At 45.9% G+C, this 26,057-nt stretch overlaps 2 protein-coding genes across 10 annotated transcripts in view; one reads left to right on the forward strand and one right to left on the reverse strand.

Moving 5' to 3' along the window:
* The window catches only part of BORCS5 (BLOC-1 related complex subunit 5), a 74,795-nt gene extending 58,064 nt beyond the window's left edge, over window positions 1-16,731 (forward strand). For 2 of the 3 annotated variants that reach the window (XM_071816899.1, XM_065845285.2), the window contains exon 4: window positions 12,624-16,731. In XM_071816899.1, the coding sequence (XP_071673000.1) occupies window positions 12,624-12,854 (231 nt within the window). In that variant the 3' untranslated portion in view covers window positions 12,855-16,731. Of the gene's footprint in view, window positions 1-9,363; window positions 9,502-12,623 lie in introns of those variants that run through there. The other variant, XM_071816902.1, reaches the window with a different exon arrangement.
* Window positions 16,732-20,474: 3,743 nt separating this feature from the next.
* Window positions 20,475-26,057, reverse strand: part of DUSP16 (dual specificity phosphatase 16) — a 69,090-nt gene continuing 63,507 nt past the window's right edge. For all 7 annotated transcript variants that reach the window (XM_065850508.2, XM_065850527.2, XM_071816893.1 and 4 more), the window contains exon 8: window positions 20,475-24,594. In XM_065850508.2, coding sequence (XP_065706580.2) covers window positions 23,418-24,594 — 1,177 coding nt within the window. In that variant the 3' untranslated portion in view covers window positions 20,475-23,417. The remainder of the gene's footprint in view (window positions 24,595-26,057) is intronic.

The raw sequence follows: 26,057 nt of genomic DNA on the forward strand, positions 1-26,057 counted from the left end.
ATGCTTTATAGAAAAGCTAGGGAACATACTGTTCAGTGAAGAAACTGGTACCTTAAATATAGTCTTTGGCATCTTGGAATTACGAGATTGATTGAGGACTGTGGCAATCTATCAGGCTCTTTAGTTATCCTCTCTTCTGTGATGAAGTGTTATTATAAAGACTGGAATCATAACTTAACAGGCACCATCACGCAGAAATAAATGTGCAGGGTTGCTAAGCTGGAAACCGTCTTCATGTCCTGTAGCTGATCTTGCTCACTTTTCTCCAGCCTGCTGTGCAAGTAGCTTGAATTCTTGAATGGTGGGGTGATGTGCTAACCAGCCAGCATCAAAATGGGAAACTGCTGTTGAAAAAGCTTCACCATTGCTACTTTAATACATAGAATGAAAGTCTTGCTGTGTATGCCTGAGGCAAATGGCCAGTGCTCTATTGTACATGAACTTTATGAAGTGATCTCCCCTGTTTCCCCAAAAATAAGACAGGGTCTTATATTAATTATTGCTCCAAAACCTATTACTTTTTTACATGTATAGCTGCCTGAACACTAATTAAATTGATTTTTGTAATGAACTGTAACTAGGGCTTATATTTGGAGTAGGACTTATATTTCAAGCATCCTCAAAAATCCTGAAAAATCATGCTAGGGCTTATTTTTGGGGTAGGTCTTATTTTTGGGAAAACAGCATAGCAGTTATTGAGGAAGAGAAGGGATTCCTTGCACTTGTGACAGCCCGAAATCTGTAGCATCAACATGCACTGCTTCATTTGCTGTCATAAAATGACCAGTCTCTCCCTCTTAGAATATCTGTGAATACCAGTTCCAGTATGCTCACTTCTCTTGTGCTTTGGTTTCTTATGGCTTTTTGAGAAAAGATCTACAGTGGAATCCTTTCCACCATCAAATTTCCAAGAAAGAGTAGAAAATTAAACAAGCATCTAGTAGTCACACACAGAATCACAGAATGTTAAGGATTGGAAGGGACCTCAAAAGCTCATCTAGTCCAATCCCCCTGCCAGAGCAGGAACACCTGGATGAGGTTACACAGGAAGGTGTCCAGGTGGGTTTTGAATGTCTCCAGAGTAGGAGACTCCACAACCTCCCTGGGCAGCCTGTTCCAGTGCTCTGGCACCCTCACTGTGAAGAAGTGTTCCTCTTGTGTTCCAGTTTATACCCGTTGCCCCTTGTCTTATCATTGGTTGTCACCAAGAAGAGCCTGGCTCCATCCTTGTGACACTCACCCTTTACATATTTATAAACATTAATGAGGTCACCCAGTCAGAAAGGTTTATGTTTGTATAGAATTTAGGTGCTTAATAGACTGGCACTGAAGATGGAAAGTCTAGTATGCTAAGCCTTACATTAATTTTTTTATCAGGATTAGTGCATGGAGTTTGTGATTATCAGGTACCAGAAAGAATAGCATTCAGTTTCTCCTCACAGCCTGTTTAAAGTAGGAAACTGGGTTTCTTATTCTAGCCTTGTTTCCCCAGGTGGGAAAAAAAAAACAACCAAGCAACAAACAAAACGCCCACCCCACCACAAAACATTGTAGGTCTTCAAATAGGAATAAGAAGTATTGAACACCGTTCTAGAATTAGAAGACTAGATATTGAATCTGGGCATGAAACAGATATGAGATACGAAGAAAGCAAGTGTCAGCCTGGGGTGCATCCCACAGGATATTCCCGTGAGAAATGGGAACGTACTGACTGTAGTGCAGAAGGCTGCGAGATGATCTCCTCTGACACACCGTGTGCGGCTCTCACTGTGTTCAAGGAAGGTGAGTTCATGGTACGACAGAAGGGCTATAAGGATGCCTGCGGAGTGGAGAACCTCGGAGGGAAGGGGAAGCTGGAAGAGCTTTAGTTGTTTGGCTTAGTCCAATGAAGACCGAAAATGGCATGATTTTTCTTTCTAAATATAGTGAGTCTGGAGTTAGTGTAGATTGAAATGATCCTCTCCCTCTCTGCTGGATTGTGTTGATACAGAAAAAGTCATTTTACAGACTTTTGTTCTTAACGATTACCTTCTGTTTCAGTTTTGAATTGAAATTTTCAAGGTGTCAACTCTACCTCTTAAGTGAGAATTGGGGAGAGAGGTTGTTCGGGTTGGGGGTATCAGGAATGTTAGCTAAAGCTGTTCAGCAGTTTGAAGTTCATCTTAGATAGGTTAGCAAGTGTTATTTGCAAATATTTGGAGTTGCACTGATGACTTAAAGATGCTAGGTGGTAGGCTGAGGGAGCGGGGCTGACCTTGTGTTAGCAGCCCTATAATTAGCATTTTGATAACAATCAGATGTGGTCTGCAGAGATGACTTCATGCTGAAAGTATTGCAAAGCCTCCGTGCGAGTAATCTGTCCATCTTGCTTTTTATCAAGGGTAGAGTTTCCTTAATGTTTCTGTGCCATTGGGGCATGAATGTTTCTACATGAGAACATTATTAGCCATTATTTCAACACTGCTCTAGAGGTATGAAACATATAATTTACTAGTAATTAATTTGTGTGGGCGTTGTTCCTGACTGGATGTGTCATCTACCTCTGGAAGCTTGGATAAAGTGCTGAATTATGGTATAGTAGAATACCCTATAATCAAGTGTATGACCTGCCAAACTGGGGTGTAGTGGACAAAAAATAAGATGATGATTATTTTTTTTTTTTAAACCAGAAGAAAAAGTGGTGTATTTGAAGAGCAATTACTAGGACTTGCAAATTATCTAAAAGAAAAAAATCCCAAATCAGATGAATTTAAGCTGAAAAACGTGCTCAGCTAGTGGCTGTAAAACAAATCAACATAACAACAGTATATGAGAAGGAATTTGTAAGAGTTTTTAAGGTCAGAAAGGATTCTTGGGTCATAGCCTTTCCTTTTGCTTAATCCAGTCCATAGAATTAAATTCTTGCTTATGCCTTACCTAAGCTACATGGGAAGTGAAAATGTACTACTTACTTTTCTATTAGAAGTTTTCCTGCCAGATCATAGTGTAAATTTTCATATGCCTTCTTGCTTTGGGTCTGTTTGTTCTAGAGATCCATTTGTAGACATAAACAAGGAGAGAGAAATACTCATCCTTTTTTAAAACTTGAGGCCACTGTGGATCAATACAGTAAAAATGAATGTTTGAGGTGGATTAGATACTGTTGCTCACTCGTTGAACTTTCATGTGAATCGTTGATTGTTGTTGGTGTATGTATGTACTCCTTTATCAAATTTTGAACAACAGTCTATAGCCTTAGAAGAGCTTCCTATGGAAATGATCTACAGTGCTCAAGATTTCCTTGAGGGTTTCCTGAAGCCAAAGACTTACTATCAGGTATCGTGACCTCCGGAAAAGTGGTGGGACGTTTGAGCTTCAGCTCTGTGGAAGTGTGGTGGAGTCAGTCTTGAAAGCAGTCTTCCAGGAACTAAGGAGTCTGTCCTCCTCTTCGTATTGTCACTGGGATGTCTGTGGCTCATCTCATGTTCTGTTTGGAGCAGCTGATGTGGAGCTTCAAAAAGATCTTTCAGAAATTTTTCAAATTATCAGTGGCCGACGTTGTTAGAACTGACATACCATTGAGTTTCCCTGGCGAGAAGAAGTTGATTTGGATGTTCATATGAGAACTGTGGCTGTTGGGGAAAGAGCAAAGGCTTCATCTGGGCTGGCAGATGTCTAGAGATCCCCCGTTCCTGACTGCTGGGCTTGTGCCCCTGCACATCTCACGCTTCAGCCTTCTTGTGCGTGTACGGGCCATCTGCCCAGCACATGGGAGGTAGGTCTGAGGCAACCAGATGTGTTGGACTGGCTGTGTGAGCGTGGCAGAGTGCTTGAACCCATCTTTGTTTGCAGTTCCCCAGATGAAAAAAAAGAGAGGGAGTCCTAGATAATCCTTTCACTACTTCACAAACCGGAGGAAACAGTTAAAACTCACCTCCTTTGCATTCCCTGGGAACAAATATCAAAGCTTTTTCTTCTTGAGTAGTGTTCTCTTCTAGAAAACATTTTCTTGTACTGTGTCTAACTCTGACTAAATATGGCAAAGGTAGCAGCCCCTTTTGAAAAGTTTTGAAAGACCTTCTGAAGGATATCTGGAAAAGACCTACAGCTATCAGGTCCCAAATGCAAAGCTGAGAATACCATCACTAGATTGGATGGCTTGCAAATGTAATGATGCTATTTTGGATAGCACCTTTTCACTCTGAAATGAGAATGGCAGTGTTTTCTGAGAAACATCTCTTTAATGATAACGGTTATCTCTTTTGAAAGAGATTGGGTATTTTTGATGGGAAAACGCACTTGCTTAAAACTACTCATTCTAACACGTTGAAAGTACAGGGCTGAAATTTGTGATAAAATAAAACCCTAAAGGTAAATAACATTTAGAAGTGGTGCTGTCTTATCGTACGCAAGCTTTGGTTGAATATAGGAGTGTTCTTAAAGAGTAATATGGTAGCAGTGTAAAATCAGGAAATGAAGGAACTGAAGGCTGTGTTTTGTAGCAGAATTATTAGATAATCTGAAATAAGGCTCTGTATTATAATTGTGCAAGTTATCATTTAAGCAACAGATCACTCTGTAACAGATAAAAATTTTTCTTTCCCCAGGAACAGCTAATTAAAGACAGGCTAGGAGTTTATTATAAATTCCTGTGGAGTTGTATTCCACTAAAGAGAGGTTCTGTGAGTGTGTTGCACACACAGGTTCATTAATCTTCTGTATTGTCTGGGTGGGGTTTTGTTATTTATTCTTCTTAAACTTTGTCATTTAGGAGAAGTATGGAAGCATTTCTAATGCTTTGAATGCAACATCACATTTTTTAGTGGTGATAAATTTTAGAGATGACTTTTTAAATGGATGACGATTGTTCTACAAAAGCAGCCATTTGAAAGCTCTAAGAAAGTGTTCTTAGCAGTTAAAGTCAACAAGCTAGAAATTACTCTAACCTTTTCTTGGTGACAATTTAGGAAACTTTCTGTCAAAATCAGATAATTTTTTTTTCAAGAATCCTGTGCGTTAAAAAGTCTGACGCAAGCACAGTGAACACTGGGCTGGGATCCAGGAAGACATGCGATGGGGGAGATGGCACTTCCCTTTGTGTGGTGACCCTGCCACTCCTGTGACCGCCAGGCTGATGGGTCAGTCAAGCAAGCTGATGGGACAGAAGACCAAACCACTGAAGAAGAGAGAGAACCTGGGAAGACCCAACTGTTTTTTTTTTCTCTCCCGATGATTTCGTTATCACAGAATCACAGAATGTCAGGGATTGGAAGGCACCTCGAAAGTTCACCTAGTCCAGTCGCCCTGCCGGAGCAGGAGCACCTGGATGAGGTTACACAGGAATGTGTTCAGGCAGGTTTTGAATGTCTCCAGAGTAGTATACTCCACAACTTCCCTGGGCAGCCTGTTCCAGTGCTCTGTTGCAGAGCTGAGCCTGTGATCATGCAGCATATTTGAAGGAGGCGGCCTGAGGTTGCCTTGGATTTTATGTAATGTGAAACTGTTGCCCTGAGAGTTTCACTTGCTTATGTTATGGTTTAGCTGTTTTGAAAAAGAAAGATAAGTAGCTGTGGCATTGAGGGAAGTGTAAGTAAAGAAAGTCCAGCCGAACAGGACTGTGACACGAGATGTATCCAAGCTGCAGAGCTGGCTGGAGCATCTACAGCCACAGGTGCCAGATGGCTGCTGGTTGTTGGGCTTTGCTGTCCATCTTCTGCCACCTCTGTGAAATGGGGCCCTGCTTTTCCAAGCACTTAGAAGTCTACTGGTTCATCAGTGCTGGGCAAGATGTAGGTTTTGTTTTAATCATAGCGTTAGGACTCTTTTGTTAGCAACGGTTAGTGATAGCGGTCATAACTTAAGTTTGGGGGACTGCCAGTTGGCAGAGGGATGCTGGTGGCTCTTGAGCAGGGCAGGCTCGAGTCAGCTGCGAGGGAGACGTGGGCTGCGGAAGTCAGACCACGGGGTAGCAGCAAACATATCCTGTCCAAAAACACAATACACAGGAAAAGGTTTATGTAAAGGTAGAAAAGCTAATTTCAAGAATGAACCTTCTTATTCTTTTGACTTCTGAATTCTTCTGTGCAACCCAGGGCCTCCCAAAATAGTTAAATCTTGAATGTTATATGTGCAGCAGCCTGTCTTATGCCATCATGTATCTCCTCCTACAGCTGTAAGGGACCAGGTATGGATTTAGCTGTAAATCCTTTGGAATAATTGCCCTGATGTACCTACTAATGATTGCAAAGACTCAATGTTAGAGCCAATTAAAATGGTTACTCTTTGTTCTGTAACTTGACTGCAATCTGTGCAACTCTTAGACAGACTAACCCTTGGCAATTGTTTTACAGCAATGGCAATGACAAATTATAGAGGGAGCAAAAAGAACATTATGGCATGGGATTCAGTCTTGGATGTGATAAGCAAAACTCAAACACAAATTCTAGTGGTTTACCTGGCAGTGATGAAGAGGGAGGGTACTCATGAGAGCTGTGCTCATGAGCGATGCTGAAGAGAAGGACGTGGGATCCTTGGCTGGGCATCTCTGTTTTCTACCCTGGTAAAGATGCTCCCCAGTAAGTTTATCACTTACCAGCATGTGGGATGAGTGGGAGAAGCAGAGGATGTTCCCATCATCAGGAAGCCATCACGATCTATTGTGCTAACTTTGCGTGACATTATCAAAGAGAAGAGGGGAAGAGGAAAAAAAAAAGCCATTCATTGAGCACATTTGTTTTCAAGCAGTACAGAAAGAGGAGCTGTCTTAAGTGCATTGATTGAAAAGTATTTTCACACCAGCACATCGTGACTAATGTTCCATGCAGTCATGTTCCTGCCTGTCACTTTCAGATGTGGTTTTTGTGCAGCTGCAGGAAGGAGTTTGTGTAACCCCAGCCAGGCACCTGACAACATGAAGGGAAAGGCCACTTGTGCTCGCGGTGCTGTTCTAGCAAGTGAACTTTCTGGGATAAGAATTGCACCTTAATTGCTGTGAGGGTTTTTTGAGTGGCAGCTGTGGGGGATGGGAGCTGACAGCAAATTGTTTGGGCAGAGGGACACAAGACAAATGGATGTCTAGCTGAGCTCTTGAAGGCTGTTGCTGAGTGGGGAGGAAACAAAGCATCATCTTGCCTTATTGGAATTTTAAGGAGGGAGTGGAGAAACCGGGAATGACAGAGCATCCTTTTATGAGATGTATTTGTTTTGTTAAGAACGTCAGCAGTGCCTCTCTAGAAACTGGATTCCAAGTTTAATGAACTTCTGATTGCCTTTGCATGTTCTGCAGCTAAGGAAAATCTGTCTAGCTGCAATTTCCAGCCTCAGTCATGGAACTAACAAGACATGACTTCTGTTTCAGAGATCTCAGCACACTTACATGCCCATGACAGAAGTGCCATAAAACCACGCCAGGTAAAAGGTACATACAGGGCACTGGTTTGTTTTCAGCGTGTTCTCTTGAAAAGAATTGGGCAGTGTCCAGTGCTGATCTCAGTCTTTTTTTTTGTAGGCTAAATTAATGTCTTTATTCTGCTTGGCAGTGTGGGCCAAGAAGAATTCTAAAATGAATGCAAGAATTTGTGGTGTGCAAGATGTCTGAAAGTACCCTCAATTGTTTTTGTTTCATCAGTGTGGTGTTACAAATGGGCCTGTGTAGCGCAGAGGAGAAGCAGGAGGGGCTGTGCTGGAGCCCTTTTAAGCAGGGGAATATCCATCTTGCCCTGTTGTTGAAAATAATTATGAATCTGGTTTCATCTGAAGAAAGAAAAGCCCAGTAGATGTCATTTCATATTTAAAATGTGAAACTGAGGCATAAATTAGTGTCCTGCTGCTGCTGATCCATGGAAGAGTCACAAGCTTTGAAATAGAAACAGACCCACATTCTGAGTGTCACTGGCTGTACAAAAAAAAATATGTCATGCTGGAAGATGAGTTTTAGGCTTGTCTGTTTTTATGATACTATACTAAAAGAAAAACTGCAAAAACTTTTCCATCCTGTTTGACGTAGGAAGGGGGAAATCATCCTGTCTTCTACTCTGGACATGTCCAGCCTCAGGTTTGCTGCTTTATTAGGAGTATCTATTTTTGGAAAGAAATAAAATGTGCATTAGGAGCTCTCACCCCTTCACTGAGAACATGTCTTTTTTTTAACTCAAGATCAGGATGGGCAGAAGAACCCCTCACGTTGATGAGAATTGGGACTGGGTCCTTGTGTGCTGGGCTCTGCCCTCTGCTGTTGTTCTCTTGCTTCTTAACAGGCTTCAGGTCCAGTCTTTTGACTCTCTAAACTCTTCTATACCTGTAGGCTGGGGATGATGCCAAGTGACTCAGTGGTCATGTTTGAAGGAGAAGTTGGTGATTGTGAAGCCATCGAGGGCCTGGTGACAGCACAGCTCCACATCTGTCATGGCTTATGCATACAGGGTGGTGACCTGCCCATGGGGGAGTTGCCCGCAACTGCGGTGGCCTGGCATAGTAGGGAGCTTGAAGCAAGCAGAACAGAAACAATGGCTCAGATAAACACTTGCAGATGGTTGTAGGGCAGTGGAAGAGCTGCTGGCTCTGAGGAGTCTCGATGTGTTTCCCAAATTGCTTCTCAGACAGAGGTGGGCAAGAAGGCCAAGACCTGAGTGTCTTTCAGAAGACCTTGTGTATGGGAGGTGGGGGTTGATGGGAGCTGCTCATAGAAGGCAAATTCACTCATCTGACACATGAGGGTATCTTGAAAATCATGGACTGCCTTGGCTATAGGCAAGGAGCAGGCTCTGCCTAAGCTCCACTTCTCCAGATGGTTTTTATTGCTAGTGTATGGAATTAAATAGATGGGAATTAAACCGATTCTTACGCGGATTCCCAAAGGACAGTTTTAGTCTCTGTGGTGGGTAAATAAGGGCTGACCCTCTGAGTCCTGTGAGTGAATTCCCCGCCTGAGCGCCAGAGGAACGGGACTGCGTGCCAGGAGAGGTAAAAGCACAAGGTCTGGCACTGGAGGAGCTCACTCGGAGGGGGAGGAGGCAGGAAGGATGTAAGTGTGTATTTAGGCTAGCTTCAAGGAAAGCTGCAAAGAGGTATTGGCATTTATAGAGAGGAATTAACACAAAGGTTTGTGGTTTGGTTTGGTGTGGGGTTTTTTGTGTGTGTGGTTGTGTAGTTTTTTTTGGTTTCGCTTTGTTTGTTTGCTTATTTTCTCTAGTTAAAAAGACCTGGTTCAGTCTGCATTTAAAAAAAAAAATGAATTGGCCTTTCTTTGCAATTGCTCAACTTGGGTCCTCCTTGTCATGCTGCTGGCTGTGCAGCTGCCATGACCTCCCGCAGCAGACAAACATGAATGCTAGGTGCAGGGAAACCATAGGAAATGCTCACTTCCACCCTTTCTTTTTTTGTCAGGCGGCATTTTTACAGCCATTGCGAATGTGTCCAAAAGCAGCAAAGAGCCTGGAAGGCCACTCCATGTTTTCTTCTTCCTATTGCAAGTCAGCTTCAGCTTTTCCCCGTGTTCCCCTCCAGTAAGTGGATGTTACTGGTATTTACACAAGAAACCTGAAAGTCAACAGATGGAAATTATTGGAATGGAGAGAAAAGAGGGCCTTTGTGTGTTTTTCTCTTTGTTTCAGAGCTTGGTAGATGTGAGGTTTGCCTCTTACACAGTGCTGTGAGGCCACATGGAGAACCTGCCTGTGGAGAGGAACTTCAGCCTTAGGGGAGGTTTCTGCCCGGGTTCCAGCACCACTCGGTTTAATGAGGCGTGCTGGCTTTTGGCAGGTTTCCTACTGGCTGCCACTCCGCTGTCTCTCATTCGGTAGGATGTTTTTAGGCACTGGATTTTAATTTACTTCCATCCCATGCAGACCTGATGGTGGTCTGTGTTTTACACACTCCGATTTACAGAGCTAAGGCCAAGCTACTAAATTATTAAGCAGGGGTTTTAATAGAAACCCCTGTGTAGGTTTAAATTGTTTCCACTCTATTTGGAGTTTCCTGCTCTGCTGGTTTTTATTTTGTCCTGTGCATGAAAGTGTGGAGGGAGGAATTCACAGGAAAGCACAGAGGCAAAGAGGAAGAATTCAGCATGAGAGCACTAGAAAGTACAGATGAAATAGAAGGTTAATTGGTACTGTGTCCAGCTCTGATGGAGGTGATAGGGGGAAAAAAAAGCTTCCTAATCCCCATGACAGTTTAGCGGAAACTTGTGTGCTTGTTTTCAATGGTGTTTGTAACTTGGGTTTCTCAATAAAATGTTTTCTTGCCCGACTACTTTTGTCTTGACCCCTTCCCCAGGGCCTAAAAGGGACGTTTGTCAGCAAACACAGCTCCCCCAGTGTCAGACACTGCTGCTGCCAGTGGGACAGCAGCGCTTGGTCTGGTAGGACTTTCCTTCTTGGTAGAGGATACTCCTCGTAGCTTTGCACCATTTCCACCCAGTCCTCCCCTTGCCGTAGACTCTCCCCTACAGCCCAGCACCACTGCGTGGTGGGTCAGGGTTATACTAGCCAATTAAGTACTGTCTAAGTCAGATATGGTAGGCATGGCTTGTTTTTTAGTAGCGCACTGATAATTTTCTGTTGTTCCTGATGACAGGTACAATCGCTGTCCTCCACTGAATGGTTTGACTCTGTCACACAGTTAAAACAAAGGATGGTGTTTGAACTGGGGACTCCTGGTAGACTAGGAGTCCTCAGCCGTGATGCCCTGAGGCTGCTTCACGTGCGCAGTGACCTCCTTCCTCTGGGGGTACGTAGGTGGGACAGGTTTGTGAAAAGAGGTGGCAGTGGGCTAAAACTAATCAGTGTGTGTCCGTTCCTGCTCTTCACTTGGCAGCCGCTCTGGGCACACACTGAGCCCCAGGTGAGGGGACGGCTTTTGCTGAGGACAGACTGTGGTTGCAGGATGTGTGCCCACTGCTCAGACATACTGGTTTGAAGAGCCAGTGCACTGGAGTGACTGGGGGTGTTGAGAACAGCTACAGTGATCCAAAGCAAGCGAGTTTTAGGTGTGCGCTTGAGGGCTTGAAGCAGATCTGTTATCAAGCTGTCTGAATGTATGGGATGTCGTAAAACGTGTAAAACACCTTAAGCCATCCAACTCAGCTCACATGTACATTACTAGCAGCTATCGGTATCAATACAGGGTGGAGGATGAAGGGATTAAGAGCAGCCCTGCCAGGAAGGACTTGGGGCTACTGGTAGATGAAAGGTTGGACATGACCAGGCAATGTGTGCTTGCAGCCCAGAAAGGCCAATTGTATTTTGGGCTGGATCAAAAGGAGCGTGGCCAGCAGGTCAAGGGAGGTGATTCTGTCCCTCTGCTTCGCTGTGGTGAGACCCCACCTGGAGTCCTGTGTCCAGCTCTGGAGCCCTCAGACAGAAAAGATGTGGACCTGTTGGAGAGGGGCCAAAGGAGGCCACCAAGATGATCAGAGGGCTGGAACAGCTCTGCTGTGAGGACAGGCTGAGAGACCTGGGGTTGTTCAGCCTGGAGAAGGCTCCAGGGAGACCGTTTTGCAGCCTTTCAGGACTTAAAAGTAGCCTATAAGAAAGATGGGGACAGGCGTTTTAGCAGGGCCTGTTATGACAGATGGTTTTAAAGTAAAGGAAGGGAGATTCAGGCTAGGAATGGGGAAGAAATTTTTTACGATGAGGGTGGTGAAACACTGGTCCAGGTTGCCCAGGTTGGTGGTAGATGCCCCATCCCTGGAGACATTCCAGGCCAGGCTGGACAGGGCTCTGAGCAACCTGATCCAGTTGAAGATGTCCCTGCTCATGGCAGTGTGGTTGGATTAGATGAACTTTGAAGGTTAGTTCCGACCCAAAGTATTCTATGATTCTATGAATCCCGCCTGGCAATTTGGCTTCAAATCTCAAATTTGAATCTTCAGTCTTCAAATTCAGCCTTCAGATCTGGCTGAAGAGAAAGTTGGGCTGTGAATTATAAAAGCCATCTTCGTCACTCAGTGGCAGGAATAGCACTGCAGTTCCTGTCATTGTCATAGGGCTCGAGCCATGTTTGGGTACTTACCGTGTTTCATTGAATGGCCGATTTACTTAATGTCTCTCCTGGGGTCACTCATAACACATTTATTTTTAGGGTTCGGGGAAATTAGGGACACTAGCAATTCATTGTGATTCTCTTTCAAGGCAGGAGTTTTCCAGACAATGATGGTAAAAGCAGCTGTGGCTTAGTCACAGGGTAACCTGGCTAAGCCAATGAAATTAGCACTGGCAAGTATGGTAGAGCTTAACACTTGGAAATGAATGGTTGCCACTGAAAATATACTACAGGTGTAGGTGGAAGCCATGATTTCCCTGGGTTTGGATAATTTGAAGGATATACATTATGGCTTATTGGGAAATCTCTGACAGCACCCGTTGGCTTTCAACCCTGTAAATAAAGAATTTTCTGATCAAATACTCAGTGTTTGGGTATTGAACTGAGGTGCTCATATGTTCTCCCTGGTACACAGCTACGCATCATCCTGTTTCATGACAATCTGGTCATATACCTACAGAGGAGCTCCTTCGTACCTGGCTGGTAGCTCCAGTGGGGCGTCTAACGTGCTTCTCAGTTGCTTTTAGGAAAGGCCGTGTGCTGAAAGGCCCGCAGTAACAGTTGGCCTAACGCGCCTTGCTCTGCTTGTTGTTTTTAAACAGATGGACCTCTCTGTGGAAACTCTTTATAGCTTCATGCAGGAGCGCCAGAAGAAGTATGCCAAGTATGCGGAGCAGATCCAGAAGGTCAATGAGATGTCTGCCATCCTCCGCCGTATACAGATGGGCATCGACCAGACGATCCCGCTGATGGACCGGCTGAACAGCATGCTGCCGGAGAGCGAGAGGCTGGAGCCCTTCAGCATGAAACCTGACCGGGAGCTGAGGTCTTAGCTGATCCTCTGGGCTCCCCCTCCTCACCTTCCACACTCCAGCCTTCAGCACAGAAGCACTTCCAGCGGGCTGGACTGGCAGATGTTGGAAGCGGACAGACGGCAGCGCTGCCTGACTGTTTGCCAGGGCATCGGAGGAAGAGCAGCGTCAGCTGCCAGAACTGCGCAGCCAGGAACCCAGGAGCTCCCTGGTCCTGTCGTCTGGAGAAGATGATTTACTGTTCTTTCATCTCCTTCCTCTTGCCCTCCTGTCTCCTTTACCACCACCACAGCCTGTGCTGAGACATTTCATTGCTGTGACTAGATTGAGGTTTACGGAGGAGGAGTTTTCTTTCAGCTGATTTTCTCTTTTTTTACTAGGAAAATTCAAAGGGATACAGTGTGTGACAAACCCTCTAACATAGTTTTTGTGCCACTGGGGTTTAGAACGATTAGATGGCTGGCAGGTATTTCTGACATCCCCTGGCCTTGGAAATATATGTGTCTTATAGGTGAAAGCGCGGGAGCCAGGAACTGGCTTATTAAAATCTACCTATTGTCATAATTAACATGGTTTGCATGGCAGGGTTTTGGCATGTCCTCCTCAAGGATCCTGTTTTTATGGGCTTGCTAATTTATGAGGCTCTAAAGGAATAACTGTTCCAGCTATGCCTGTCTGTTAATGTTAAGCAAGTCTTAGCATTCCTCTCCCCCTTGCCCTGGCAATGTCCCCATGCCCCAGCTGGTGACATTTTGTGTTCCTCACCTTGCACAGTGATTCTGACAAGCACTGGCACTGACCTGCTCACTTTGCATCCCAAAGTTGGACACAAGGTGTCCTTTATTTTATTTATTTTTATTTTTCTAGTTGGGATACTCCAGTTGTCGTGGTGCTGTCTTTTCTACTAGAGGGATGCAGTGACTTCTTTACCTTCAAGTGTATGGAGTTGGAGGGTGGAGACACAAGAAGTCCTTTGGGTCTGTGCAGCGGCTCAGCTGCCGTCACGCTGAACGCGGTGTTTAATGACTGAAACCACGTGGCCCTTGGGGACCGCGCTTGGTGAACTGCTCCAAAATGTGTCCGCACTGCCTGGGCACCGGGCTGGCCCACAGGAGACCAGTTGACAAGTTGGTTGGTTGACAAGTCTGCCGCTGCTCTGCTGGCTGCAGGCAAGTTGCAGCACCTCTTCAAGCTTTGGTTTCTGCCTGTATAAAATGATATGGGGGCACGATATTTTACACGCTGCTGTAACAATATTTATGGATCTAGAAATAGGGTTTAACAGCCCATGTTTCCATTGTGTGGCAGCTCTTGTCCACAGCAGAAGGCATGTGAAACTATAAGCTAGGGGTAGGGTTGGGTGTGTTACATTAGTTCCAGGATGCTTTCCAGGATGCTGTTGCTGGTGAGGAGGCTGAAGTGATCCCATGAACCCCAAAGGTTGTTGTACATCAGGAGTGCAATTCCAGTGCTGATGACAGCTGTCTTCGAGAGAGTCTGTGTGACAACCCATCTTCCAGCACAGCACAAGGCTGGGTGACCTACCAAAGGCGCCTTGCTTCAATACCTCGTTGTACTTTAGAGTACTTAATCAGCAAAAGACATTCTCTACGCATTTGGGAGTAGGTGCGTGGTAGGTTTTTGATGGTATTAATTGCTGTCTGGTGGCAGGAAGCAACAGGCTGCCCTCTTGTTGTGTTCCCAAAGGCCATGCAACCTAGAGTGAATTTTTGTGATGCAGACTGCAGCCAACTTAGATGTGTATCTGAACCATAGTGGTGATTGGAGCCCAGCTGTGTGCTGTCTGAAAGCAAAGTTCTGTAGAAATGAAGCCCCATGGAATAATGGCCTGGGAAGATCGTCTGACTGTTTGAGAGACGACAAGGAATTTGGCAGGAGATTTGCTAGTAAAAGCAGCAGAGCAGGCCTTGTTGTCTGCCACCCTGGAGTTGTGACGTAGTTGTAGATACATAGGCACATACTGTATGTTGGACAGGATGTAACATCAAGCTTCCATCCTTGCTTATACATCCTGTAGTATTTTACACTTACTTTGTAAAAAGCTTACATGAGACTTACAAGCCCGTGGAAACGTGCTTGTCATGGCCGTGCCTATGAGGGTCTTCGTTGTCCATGACTGAATGTCTCTGTCTCCCACCGTCAGACTCACCAGGATATTCAGCATCTTTAAATAGTGGCTGCAGGCGTTTTTGTCCTCCTTGTCCAGATGATGCTGTCTGGAAGTTTAGAATGTGCGACATTCAGCCGTCTGCCAGGCGGGATCATGGATATCCCACACCCTGGCGTGCTGGAAGCCTATACCAGTGGGAAGATCCCGATATTAGATCTTGAGGCAGGGGCTAGGCTGCAGATGCTCCCTCCTGTAAAGCTTCTAGACATTTGGCCTCATGCTATTAAGTATCAGATCAAAGCATTGCCCCTTGCGGTGCTAATGAGGGCAAGTGAATAGTATTCCTATCCAAGAGCTGCAGGAGCAATGGCTGCAAGTCAGTTCCTTCCTTATTTGCGGTAAAACCACCTAAACTTTGAGCTGATAATGGGAGAAAATGCTTGTTCCTGTGAACACTGGCATTTAAGCTTATGGATGTGCTGCTGTGCCTCCCAGCTAGAGCTTTCTGAGCAGCAAGGGTAAGTTGTGAAAAACGTTAAAAGCTTAACTAGAAAGAAATCAGAGCTGAAATGTGAAGGCTGACCTCTTCCAAAGCACGCAGGTCATCTGCTTCGTTCCACTGGGGATAAAGTCTTGTATGGGTACTGTAAGATACTGTGCACCCTCTAACTGTTCTCAAACAATGGTTTACAGTTTTATTTAAAAGATTGTTACTGGCTTCATTAACTGTAAGTCTTTGGACCTCTCACTGAGGGGAAGACATGTCCTGGCATGTCTTCTTGAGCTGCTGTTTGTTGCTTGGCTGCACCTCGTTTGCTTTGCTCTGCGTGCTGCTTTTAGCCTCATCTCGGATGCAGGTGATGCTCAAGGTGAGACTGTTGCTTTACTCCCTTTCATGCTGTTTAGCAGATTAGCGATGTAACTGGAATTACCTTTCTGCTTACAAATTTCCTTTTCCAAGCCAAATGCTGTTGGAGAAGACTTCAGGTATCTCTCAAGAATGTACCAGCCATTACATCTACCACAAAGTTACTGGTATGAACAGAGAAAGTCTGGTGTGCTCCTCTGAAACGAAATGTTTCTGCCCTTTTCTGCTTTCTGAGCTGATACAAAGCTGGTGTGTGCTCTGGGGTGTGGGCTAAGCTGCTTGATACGAAATCTCCTGAAAAGCTGGAGAATCAGGTGAGTGGCTGGGTTTGTGGTTCCCTGCTGGCCTGACCTGCTCTGGTTCTTCCCCTGACTCTGCTGTTGCAGCCCACCCTTCGTGCTGCCGCTGGTGCTTGTTGCATACTGTACTGGGTCCATGTGCTACACAGGCAGAAGAGGTTTGCTTTGTTGTTTCTGTGATTTAATGCATTTGACAAAGTGGTAAAGTGCCAACCTATCTTCAAGGCAATTTCTGTGAAGGGGACAGAACTGAATTTTTTTGTTGTAAAAATATATGTATTTTGAATTAAATATATTTAAATATATTTAAATATTTAAAGTGTATTTTCCCCTCCTCTAAGCTTTTACACAGAAAGAGTAGAGATACGCATTTTCACAGGCTGCATCATAGCATGAGCAGCCCCTTTCTATCAGTGTCAGTGGTTTCCTGAGGTACTATTGTTAACGTCCCAGAGTGTGTTTTGATTACCAGCCTTGTGGCTGAGCGCTCCTTGGTTCATGGGTTATTATCCTGTTGCAGACTTGCTCTGCTTTCAGCTGCCTATGTGCTACGTGTCCTGCAGCTCCAGCATTAAAACGTTTGGTATCGCTCTTTTCCAAGTGTGGTGTTTCTCTGACTGCCTTGCTCGTTCTTCGTTTGCAGCGCACCGCTTCTTGCTGTGGTGTCTATGGACAGTACGCACACTTTAGCGTGGAAAGCCCTACCTTAGCTTTACTGCTTGCTACCGAGCTGCAGTCAACCCACTTCTGCGCTGTGGAAATGGCCGGTTTCAGCTGCCCCGGGGCTGCAAGGAATGAAAACAAATGTTGGGTTTTTGGGATGCTGTCCCAGTTGCGGTTGGCACTGATGTCCATTTCAAATAAATGATGTGCGCAGCGATGCTCGTGACTCGCCGGCAGCGGGGTGAGACTGTAGTTCAGCTGGCTGCCTACCTTTTCTGTGCCGGTAGCCTCTTGGAGGTAGAGAAGAGGGTCTGGGACTGATGGGCTCCGATACTTGTGTAAGATGGCAACTTCTCTGTGCAAAGCACTGGTGGCATGAGCCACTCTCTGCCTGTTTTATTAGGGCAGTTGCACCTTGTGTGCACCCAACACCTTTCCTAAGATTCAGTGGGAAGACTAAACATGAGCAGAAAAGTACTTCTCTCTTTTTTTTTTCCCCCCCTCACACTTATCTCCCTGTCAAAAAGAGACAGGTGCTTTACGTCAATTCTTTGCCATATGGCAGGAGGAAGTAGAGGTGGGCATCCCTGAGCAGCTTGGCTTTTGGGGTGGCCCCTTCCCAGCTGGAGGCTCATCTCCTCACATATCACTGAATAGGCCAGTTTGCACTTTTAGCCAAACTTCAGCCTCTTTACAGCTGGTCCGCCGTACTTCTCTGGGAGCTGTTGGCTTGCTTTCAGCTGCCACGTTTAGGTTTTAACTTCTTCATAATGTGAGCCTGCACGGGACAGCCCGATGTTCAGCAGGGACGCAGAGAGAATAGCTCACCAAGTGGTCCCCAAAGCCATGGCAGGTCTGAGGTGGTGAGGGGTGTGCTCAGTACACCCACAGCAGTAAGAGAGCTAGTCCTCCTAAGGTGGGGGAGAAGAGGAGCATTCAAAGGGCAATTCTTAATGTCAGCTGCACAAAATAACCCTTTTGTCTTTTTTAACACTTTGTATTTTAACAGACTTCATGCGGAAGTTGTGGAGGTAATGAAATAGGATGGCCTACTGTTAAGACTGTGACTCAACTGCAGAAATACATGAGGATGTCTCTAGATTTTGGCAATAACTTGGTGGGGGTGTTACCACTGTAGTTCAAATGGAGCATTTGATTCTGTTCTTTTAATTCTGATGCAGGCCGAGCTACTGAGAAACACAGCAATAATGGAGGCTCAGTGGAATGTCACAAGTGTTGTTAAAGATGGAGCAACCAGCTTTCTGCAAGTGGATAGCAAAATTTGGGTTTTTTTAAAAAGCAATGTAAGAGCTATAAGAGCAGTTTGCTACTTGCTGAGGGAAGCCCAGCTTTGAGAACAGTCCATGATGGAGCTCTTCCCTGCAGGAAACCGGTTACTCTAACAAACTTAGAAAAATGATTTAGAGGAGAAGTGAACGTACCTGCAGCAGCACGCGGTTCTCCTGGCACTGGGAAAGCAAAGCAGCAATGGGCTGTCACCTGCGCTGCAAAAGAGAGAGGCAAGTGTGTGGGCTTTGCGCAGTTGTTTCTAAAGTGATCTGATGCCCCAGGCTCATTGCTGCCTGCAATCTGTACAAAACACTTTGGTTTTGCACAGCAGTGGTGATCGGTGAGGGTCCCTGTATGCAGCAGCTGAAATCCACACCTGGAAGGGAGCGACCCCTTCCAGCAGGGCTGTTCCCCAAATGTGTGGTTTGCAGCATTCTACATGCTAGGAAAGCTGTCCCTCTTCAGGGTGTTGCAGGCTGCAAATAGCTCCCTTTTTCTATTTCTAGCGGCTCTCATTAAAATTCTTGTCGCGTAGAACAGCCGAAGGCTTTGCTGCGGCAGCACTTCAGTTTGCCTCAGAGCAAACATTTGGGCCCAAGGGCCAAGAAGTTCTCCTGTAGGTCTGGTTCAAAGGGAAAGGCCAGTTGCCAGGTTACACTGATATATTATGAACACTGTTCTTCTACTGGAATCCCCAGTCGTGGTTTTCTAGGGGTAATAGTGGTATTGTATTATAATGCTATAATGTCTAAAAGTACTAGAATAACTCTACTTTTATCTCAAAAACATGAAGTTACAGGCTAGCTAGAGGTGTTCAGTGAGGGTTTGGCTATCTAATTAAAAGGTCTAGGTAGGCTGAGTTTGGCTAAATGTCACCAGTTTCAGATACAAACAAGGGCACTTACAGCCTTATTGTGACTCCTGTGTTGACCCCAGGAGAAGTGCCAGGCCACTGTTCTGGACTTTTGAAACCACTTGCTCATGGAAATCAACTTAAAATGTGGGCTGCGAGTCAGCAGCTAGCTGATGAATGTATAGTTGGTAAAAACAGCGGCTCATGTAATGACTGCATTTCTACTCTCTCTCTTACTCCCCCCCCTCCACCCACTGCCTCCTCAAAAGTTGGGCTACCTGCTCCATGCTAGGGGGAGGTTTGCCCTATTTTCAGTCCACTTCACTCTAGGAATTTAACTGGGATGGTTTAATCAAGAGCCTAGTGACCTCCGGGACCCCTTCCCAGCAATGCCAGTCAATGAAATGAAAATTAAATGTTGATGACACGTGTGAGATGTTTCAGTTGCCTCTTGGGTTTTAACTAGAGATGGGGTGAGGCTGTCTCTTCACAGAGCTGTCTACTGGCAGGGGCAAGAGTGGAGGGATGGAGGAACAAGAACAGAGCACGTCCTGCAAAGCGGGCAAAAGGAGGAGTGCTGAAAGATGAAGTGCATGCTTCAAAAAACAGAACTCGAGGGAACAAACAGAGCTAGTCCGAGGAAAACTAGAGCAGGTAAATCTTAAAAGATTGTCAAGTGAACCTGTTTTGCAGGATAACAAGCCAATGCCATTTAGGTCTAGTATTGTGCATGGTTCTTTTTTTACTGTGCAATGGAAGCAAACCTTCTACGTAAGAGCTGTTATGTCTTGTTTGTAGAAAGCAAGCACAGAAGCTCAGGCAGGTTGCTACTTGGGTTCTGACTGATTACACAGCCTCTTCTAAAACAGCCAGAGATTCTGCATTTCCCTTTCTGGAATTATGCTTTGAAGTTATCTTAAATGCTTCTGTTGCTTCATCGGAGTTTGAAGACACCGTTACTAGGCTTGCCATCTAAGGGTAAAACTGTAGCAGCCATATTCTGCTGCAGGATTTAATTTTAATATATGCTACATATGCATAAGCTGTTCTCCAAAGGATCAGTGAGGGGCATACAGCAATCCAAAGTCACTCTGACTGCCTCAGGACTGGCAGAATCAGTCAAAACAAGTATTTAAACAAGTAATAAAATTCTTCTTCAAAGAAGAAGTATGGGAGCCGAGAAAAAAACATGGGGTTCATCGCAGGTAATCAATTTGAAATACTTGGTTCAGAAAGACTGGCACAGCCAGCTTGGGAACATTTTACTCACAGCAGCGTTAGCCACTGTCAGTTGTTAATGCAGACAAGTGCCACTGCTGCTGTTCAAGGGAGCAGAAGAGCTGGGGTGAACAGGTGAGAGGCAGAAACTCTTTCGGGTGCTGTAAAGTCAATGCTGCTTGTGTCAATCAGTGCCATTCATTAAGAGTTTGCATCTGCGACGGACACACAGGATAAGGACGAACTCCCTGCTAGTCCTGGGTGCTGGCAGATAACACACACTCCATAGCCAGAGGCACACAGGCTCCTCCCTCAGCTGTTCTATATAAACAGGTACCATTTCTGATTTTATTTCATCATAACATACAGGTAATGCTCATGACACAACACGATGAGAAACTCGCATCTCTCTGAACCATTTAAAACAGCTTGCCATACACCAAAGGACATTATATTCATATTGAACATGTACACATTTCCCCTCTTGCATCCTCCACTTTGCTTTCCAAACTTCTACAGACCATTTCCAGCAATGTTCAGGTACAGGACACAGGATACCACCCTGCACAGGAGTTGGGGTTAAGGCTTCCTCCTTAGGGGAACCTATCCCCTAAAAATACTGAGCCTACAGCTTTGATTCATTCAGTGGTGATAGGTAGCGTATTGCAAATCACAAGGAGTCAGAAGACCAGACTTCAGTTCCTCAGAAGGTGATTAACCAAACACAACCCAATACATGTATTTGTAAGTATACAGAGAAGGGGAGAATATGGACATGTGAAGGAGCACAAAGGGCAGGAACATTCTGTTTCTGCCTCTAGGGACTGATTTGTATTAAGCCCTATTAACTGATTTAAATCAAAGACATGGGCTTTTACTGAAATCTGGCTGAGGAGCACTGTTATATCGTTTACATACATATATACACACACAAGAGTGTGTGTATATGCCGAAAATAGTTGTAATATAATCACTTTCACTTATATGTAAACAGAGACAAGTGGCAGTGTGTTGAATGAATAGCCAAGACCTGACATGCTTTCCAGTGTGGTGTCAACCTGTCCCCTGCCCGGGCTGCCCCTTCTTCCAGCATCTCACACACACAGCACAAACATGGCCTCTGGGTTCAGTTACTCCCGGTGCTGTCTCTCTCTGTGTCTTTTGCACTTTTTTTAGTATCAAGTCAATCAACGCTGTAGCTTTCAGTGCTATTTTCGACAGTCCACTGTAGGAAATTAAAAGTCACAGCCTAGCCACAAAATAAAACAATGACAAAATCTTCTCTGCTTTTCAGTACAGTAAAACCTGAGATTTGAGTCACAAACTAGCTAAACTTACTTACTTACAGTAAAAACAAAACGCAAGCTGCTGACTTGCATTAGGGCTTCAGTTTGCTGCTGACAAATTTAATTTTTTTTTTTTTAAAGCTGTTTGTTACATGCAATTTACAATTTTCAGCTGCCTGCACTGAAACGGAACGAAACAGCATGGTCCCCACAATGTGCATGTTCCAAGGGGCGCTGGGGAAGACGGGATAACACGTGCACATCTCCCGTGGGTGCGGGAAGGCTGGAGCTTTATGCTGTGCTCCCCGCTGGCCGCAAGCCTCTCCCAGCGACATGCGTGCACGAAACCCTTAGAGCAGCGGCAGCCGAGGTACCGCGGGAGGCGAAGCAGCTGGTTTGTGGTCATGACCCCCACAAGAAGGGCTGTGCCTGAGCTCAATGTCACTGCAGCGGGGCAGCGACAACTCCTCGAGTTGGTGTGTTCCTGAGAGGGGGGAGGACTCGGTACCAGCCAGCAGCAGCACCGGGGAATGTGTCTGCAGCCAGATCACCCGTCAGCAGGCTGGGAAACAACGGGACAGGCTGGCACAGAGGATAACAGCCAGGTCAAGGTCCTTTTGAACCATGAGTGCTTTCTACTAAAGCTGTCTCTTCTCAAACCCCCTGTCTTTCACATGCACACTGAGGTGGGAGGCTGGAGGTTCCCCCTTCTGTTTTCCTTGGACAGCCAGCTCAGACTTCAGCCAGCAAACCTAATGAGAAGCTTCTACCTCCAGGTCCCCACAGTCTGAGTGGGGATGTTGGGATGGAAAAAAACCCAGCCGCCTGAACTGCCCTTACACCACAGATTCCTTAATGGTACTGCTCAGTTAAGGACAAAACTTCACTTTTAGCTTTAAAAAAACAAACAAAGAAAGAGCCATCTATTGAACTGTCAGTTGGCAAGAAGGGGATGTTGCGGTATTGTAGCAGACACTTCTCTTGCATGTTACCTTAAGTATTAACCACTTTGTTATAGCTTAGAAGCCAAAGTAGCTACCCCTCTCCCAGAAGCCAGCTTCATATACAAAAAATACAAATACTGCTTATTTTATGTTTCAAAAGACTGGGGGAACAGGCGTAAGTATGGTTCATTTGTCTCTTTTACATATTGCTGCTGAGCCAACTGAAACACTTGTGCGTAGACAGCTTTAAAAAAAAAAAAATAAATCAAATGTGGCTAGTTGTTACTTGTTCACATTGCTTATGAACTGACTACCAGCACCTGGCAGCCATAAAGCCCTAGTTTATTTTTTATATTTTTGAGGTACTGCGTTTTTTTTTCTCTGAAGCAGCTCTCTAGCGTATCACCTAAAGCCTACCCATTAGAACAATAGTTACACCAGTATTTACACGTGTCTGAACCGTGTCTTCAGACCAGCCTTGCTCTAACCAGTCCCTACGGCCTTTGGAATCGCTCCCGATCTCCTTTCTCAGGGGAAAAAGGTCTCCCTCCCGAGGTTGGCTCAGTGTCAGGGCTAAGGTGCACTGGTGAAGGTGTGGGGCAGGAGATGGGGAGAACAAAACTAGCTCTGATGGGCAGGAGCATCTGTCAGTGGGACCACAGAAAGGGTTTGATACTGAGAGAGCTCCTCCTCTTCAAAAACCACTGAAAGGATGTGCAATCCATTGCATATCATTGCTTCCTCTGTCAGGGAAAGACCTTTGAAATGTTCTGCCCTTCTCCAGCAAAGGGGAGGAGAAAAACCCAGTGAGACATGGTCTCCTCAGGCAAACACTCACTTGTTGTTTCTTCACCGTATTAATCCAGTCGCTGCGTTCACACTGAAGCCTCGCATTTCTTCCCTCCCCCCCCACCACCTTTTTTGCACGAAGTTTGTTCTTTTCAGATTTACAGGGACCTTCTCCAACGCCGGGGGAGCAGCCTGGAGGTGGGGAAGCAACTCCCACACAGTCACACAAACCCGCTGCCTCCCTCAAGACACCTCAATGATTTCCATGCTGCCTGAAAAGCTTGACTGGCTGCCTACTTTCCCCAGTTCTTCTCTGGACCTGTTGTCCGACATGATGCTCTCCCCAAACTCCATCTGGCAGCTCCTGCGCTTGAACTGCTTTTCGAAGGAGCTCTCCTCATGCCAGCTGCGCCTGGAGTCGCCCCGGTCACCCTGCTTGTGCCTCCTGCGCACGGCGCAGGCCGGGTCGCAGCCCGTGGGCAGCTGGCTGCAGCTGTAGGCCGAGTAGGCGGCGCCGCTCCCGTAGATGGCGGAGGCCGAGTAGAAACGCGAGGACTCAGCTGCGAAGTACCAGCTGTTGGTGAGCGACGTGGCCGAGGTCTGAGGGGCCAAGATGTCCGAGTGCCAGCCTTTGAGGCCCAGCCCGGCTGCAGACTTCGCCAAGTGCTGCTGGCTGGTGGAGAGACCAAACAAGAAGTTTGTTCGGTAGTTGTCTTCCATGCTCCCGCTCCGGTGGAGGGGGTACAGGAGTGACCGCTGCGTGGTGGCACCGCCGCTGGCTCTCCCCAGGTGCTGCCGTTTGCTCTGGCTCTCCAGCTGCCAGGTGTTCTGGAGTTTCTTGGGAGGGTTTGCCTCCTCTTGGTCAGGGCTGGTTTCTGGGGTCTGCTCTGAGACCTCCTGGACAGGGGAGAACTGACACAACTTGCTGCCTCCATCTAAAGCAGTCGTGTGTTTGTAGTACTCCAGGGTGTCTTCGGAGGAGGCAAAGCCCTGAACCGAGGCAGTCACGCAGGTGCTGCTTGCCGAGTAGGAGACGGACTTGATATCCAAAGAAAAGGAGCGCTTCAGCCGGTTGCTGTCCTCCACCTTGTCGAGGGAGACGTGCAGCCCGTTGATGCCCTGTACCAGCGGGCCATCTTCCAGGGGGGACAAGTGCCCGCGCGGTGCGCTGCTGCAGTCCATCGGCTTCTGTTCCACCGTCTCAGAGGTAGCGGTAATGCAGAGCTGGCCCGAGGAGAGGCTGCTCTGCCCTCCTTCTGGCACCAGCACATGCTCGCTGCTTTTTTCCAAATGCAGAAGTTTCAGCTTGCTGATATGTCCAGGCTGCCCGCTCTGGTTCTTGATCTTTTTCTCAAAGTCCAAAAGCTGGCCCAGGAAGTTGAAGTTGGGAGAAATGGTCGGCCTTTTTTCTTTCACAAATCTGGAAAGAGGGGACAAAAAAACCAAGTTAAGGACCTGCTGCTCAGACCCGAGATAAACCTGTAATGTCTATTGTGAATGCTAACCACCTCATCTTGACTTGTCAGGGGGCCTGGACTGAGGTTCAGCCAAGCACAGGACACATGGATGGAAAAAATCCCCGCAGCTTTTAAGCAACATAATGCTGGATGCTCCCAGTTCTCTCTGAAGCTTAGTTAAAGGTAGCTAAAAAAGGGAATAGCAAGCCTTCTTTTTACCTCTTCTTGATGTCCCCAACAAGGTTTGCGGGAATCATTTGTCTTATTTGACTTCACCAGTGGGCTCTTTGCTACCTTGGTTTCTGACCAGAGTTGAGAGCTTCTCAAGTTCTGCAAGAACATCACCAGAGCTCCAGCCCAGAGAGCTTGACCTCCCCTGAGCCGCAGGAAGCATCTTCCCCACCAGTCGCAGGGGCAAAACCCCACGTTGCTTCCACCTCTCTCCTGCTGCTGTTAGCGCAGTAAGCGCTTCCTACCCTGTTCATCTTTGGCAGGCAAGACAAAGAGTTCTGATACCTGCTGACCCTCTACAGCACAGGCCAGAGATTTCTACCGTACGCTGGTACTGACCGCTGATCTGACCATCAAAAAGAAAACGAGAAAGGGGCAAATGCAGCGTTAAAAATGAAAACGCTCTCTCCAGCTCTGTAGATGTTCAGCAGTTGTGACCAAATCACTGCAAGAGTTAACCCGTTTTTGAGCGCAGTGGGAAGCGGCCTGAGTCACAGACACGTGCCAACCCAAGCACGCACTTGCATACTCGGCTGAATATGGACAAGGTGCAACACATACTTAAAATGTTTTCCTGAGACTCTAAATGTATGAAAGATTGAAGTATTATAACTCGTGACATATACTTCCAAAGCTAAATCCAAAAGCAATACATTCTCCTACCTGCCTGATTGCTAATATAGCTAAATAAATAAGTACTCTTTGCTCTTCAGAGGCTGTAAAACAGAAATCTGCCCACATCCTTCCTCCTTTTTTTTTGTTTTTAAAGCATTCCTGGAACTATGAAGGTACTAGATGACAAGGGAATTAACAAGGGAAGAAACCCTGAAGAGCTAAATCTAGTACAAACACACATATAATGTATCACTGGGAAAACTAAATATTATTAAAAGAAGAAAAAATCTCTGGGGATGCGTACAGAAGGTGACTGTGCAGCCATTAAAAACAGCAGGAAAAAAAATTCGAATGTGTACTTGTGCATGCATATATATATATACACACATGAGCACAAATGCAAGCAAGCACATGAAAAATACCAAACAAAACTTGCTTTTTTTTTTTTTAAAGTTGCCAACCCACAAACAATAGTAGGACTATTGGAGCTGATGTGATGACCTGGAAGATCAGGTTGCGCAAAGTGATAGTGGAAACTTCCACCATGAAGTGCCAACGCTGGCAAATGGAGAGAACTAGT

This window comes from Patagioenas fasciata, chromosome 1 (genome assembly GCF_037038585.1).
Source record: "Patagioenas fasciata isolate bPatFas1 chromosome 1, bPatFas1.hap1, whole genome shotgun sequence".
NCBI lineage: Eukaryota > Metazoa > Chordata > Aves > Columbiformes > Columbidae > Patagioenas > Patagioenas fasciata.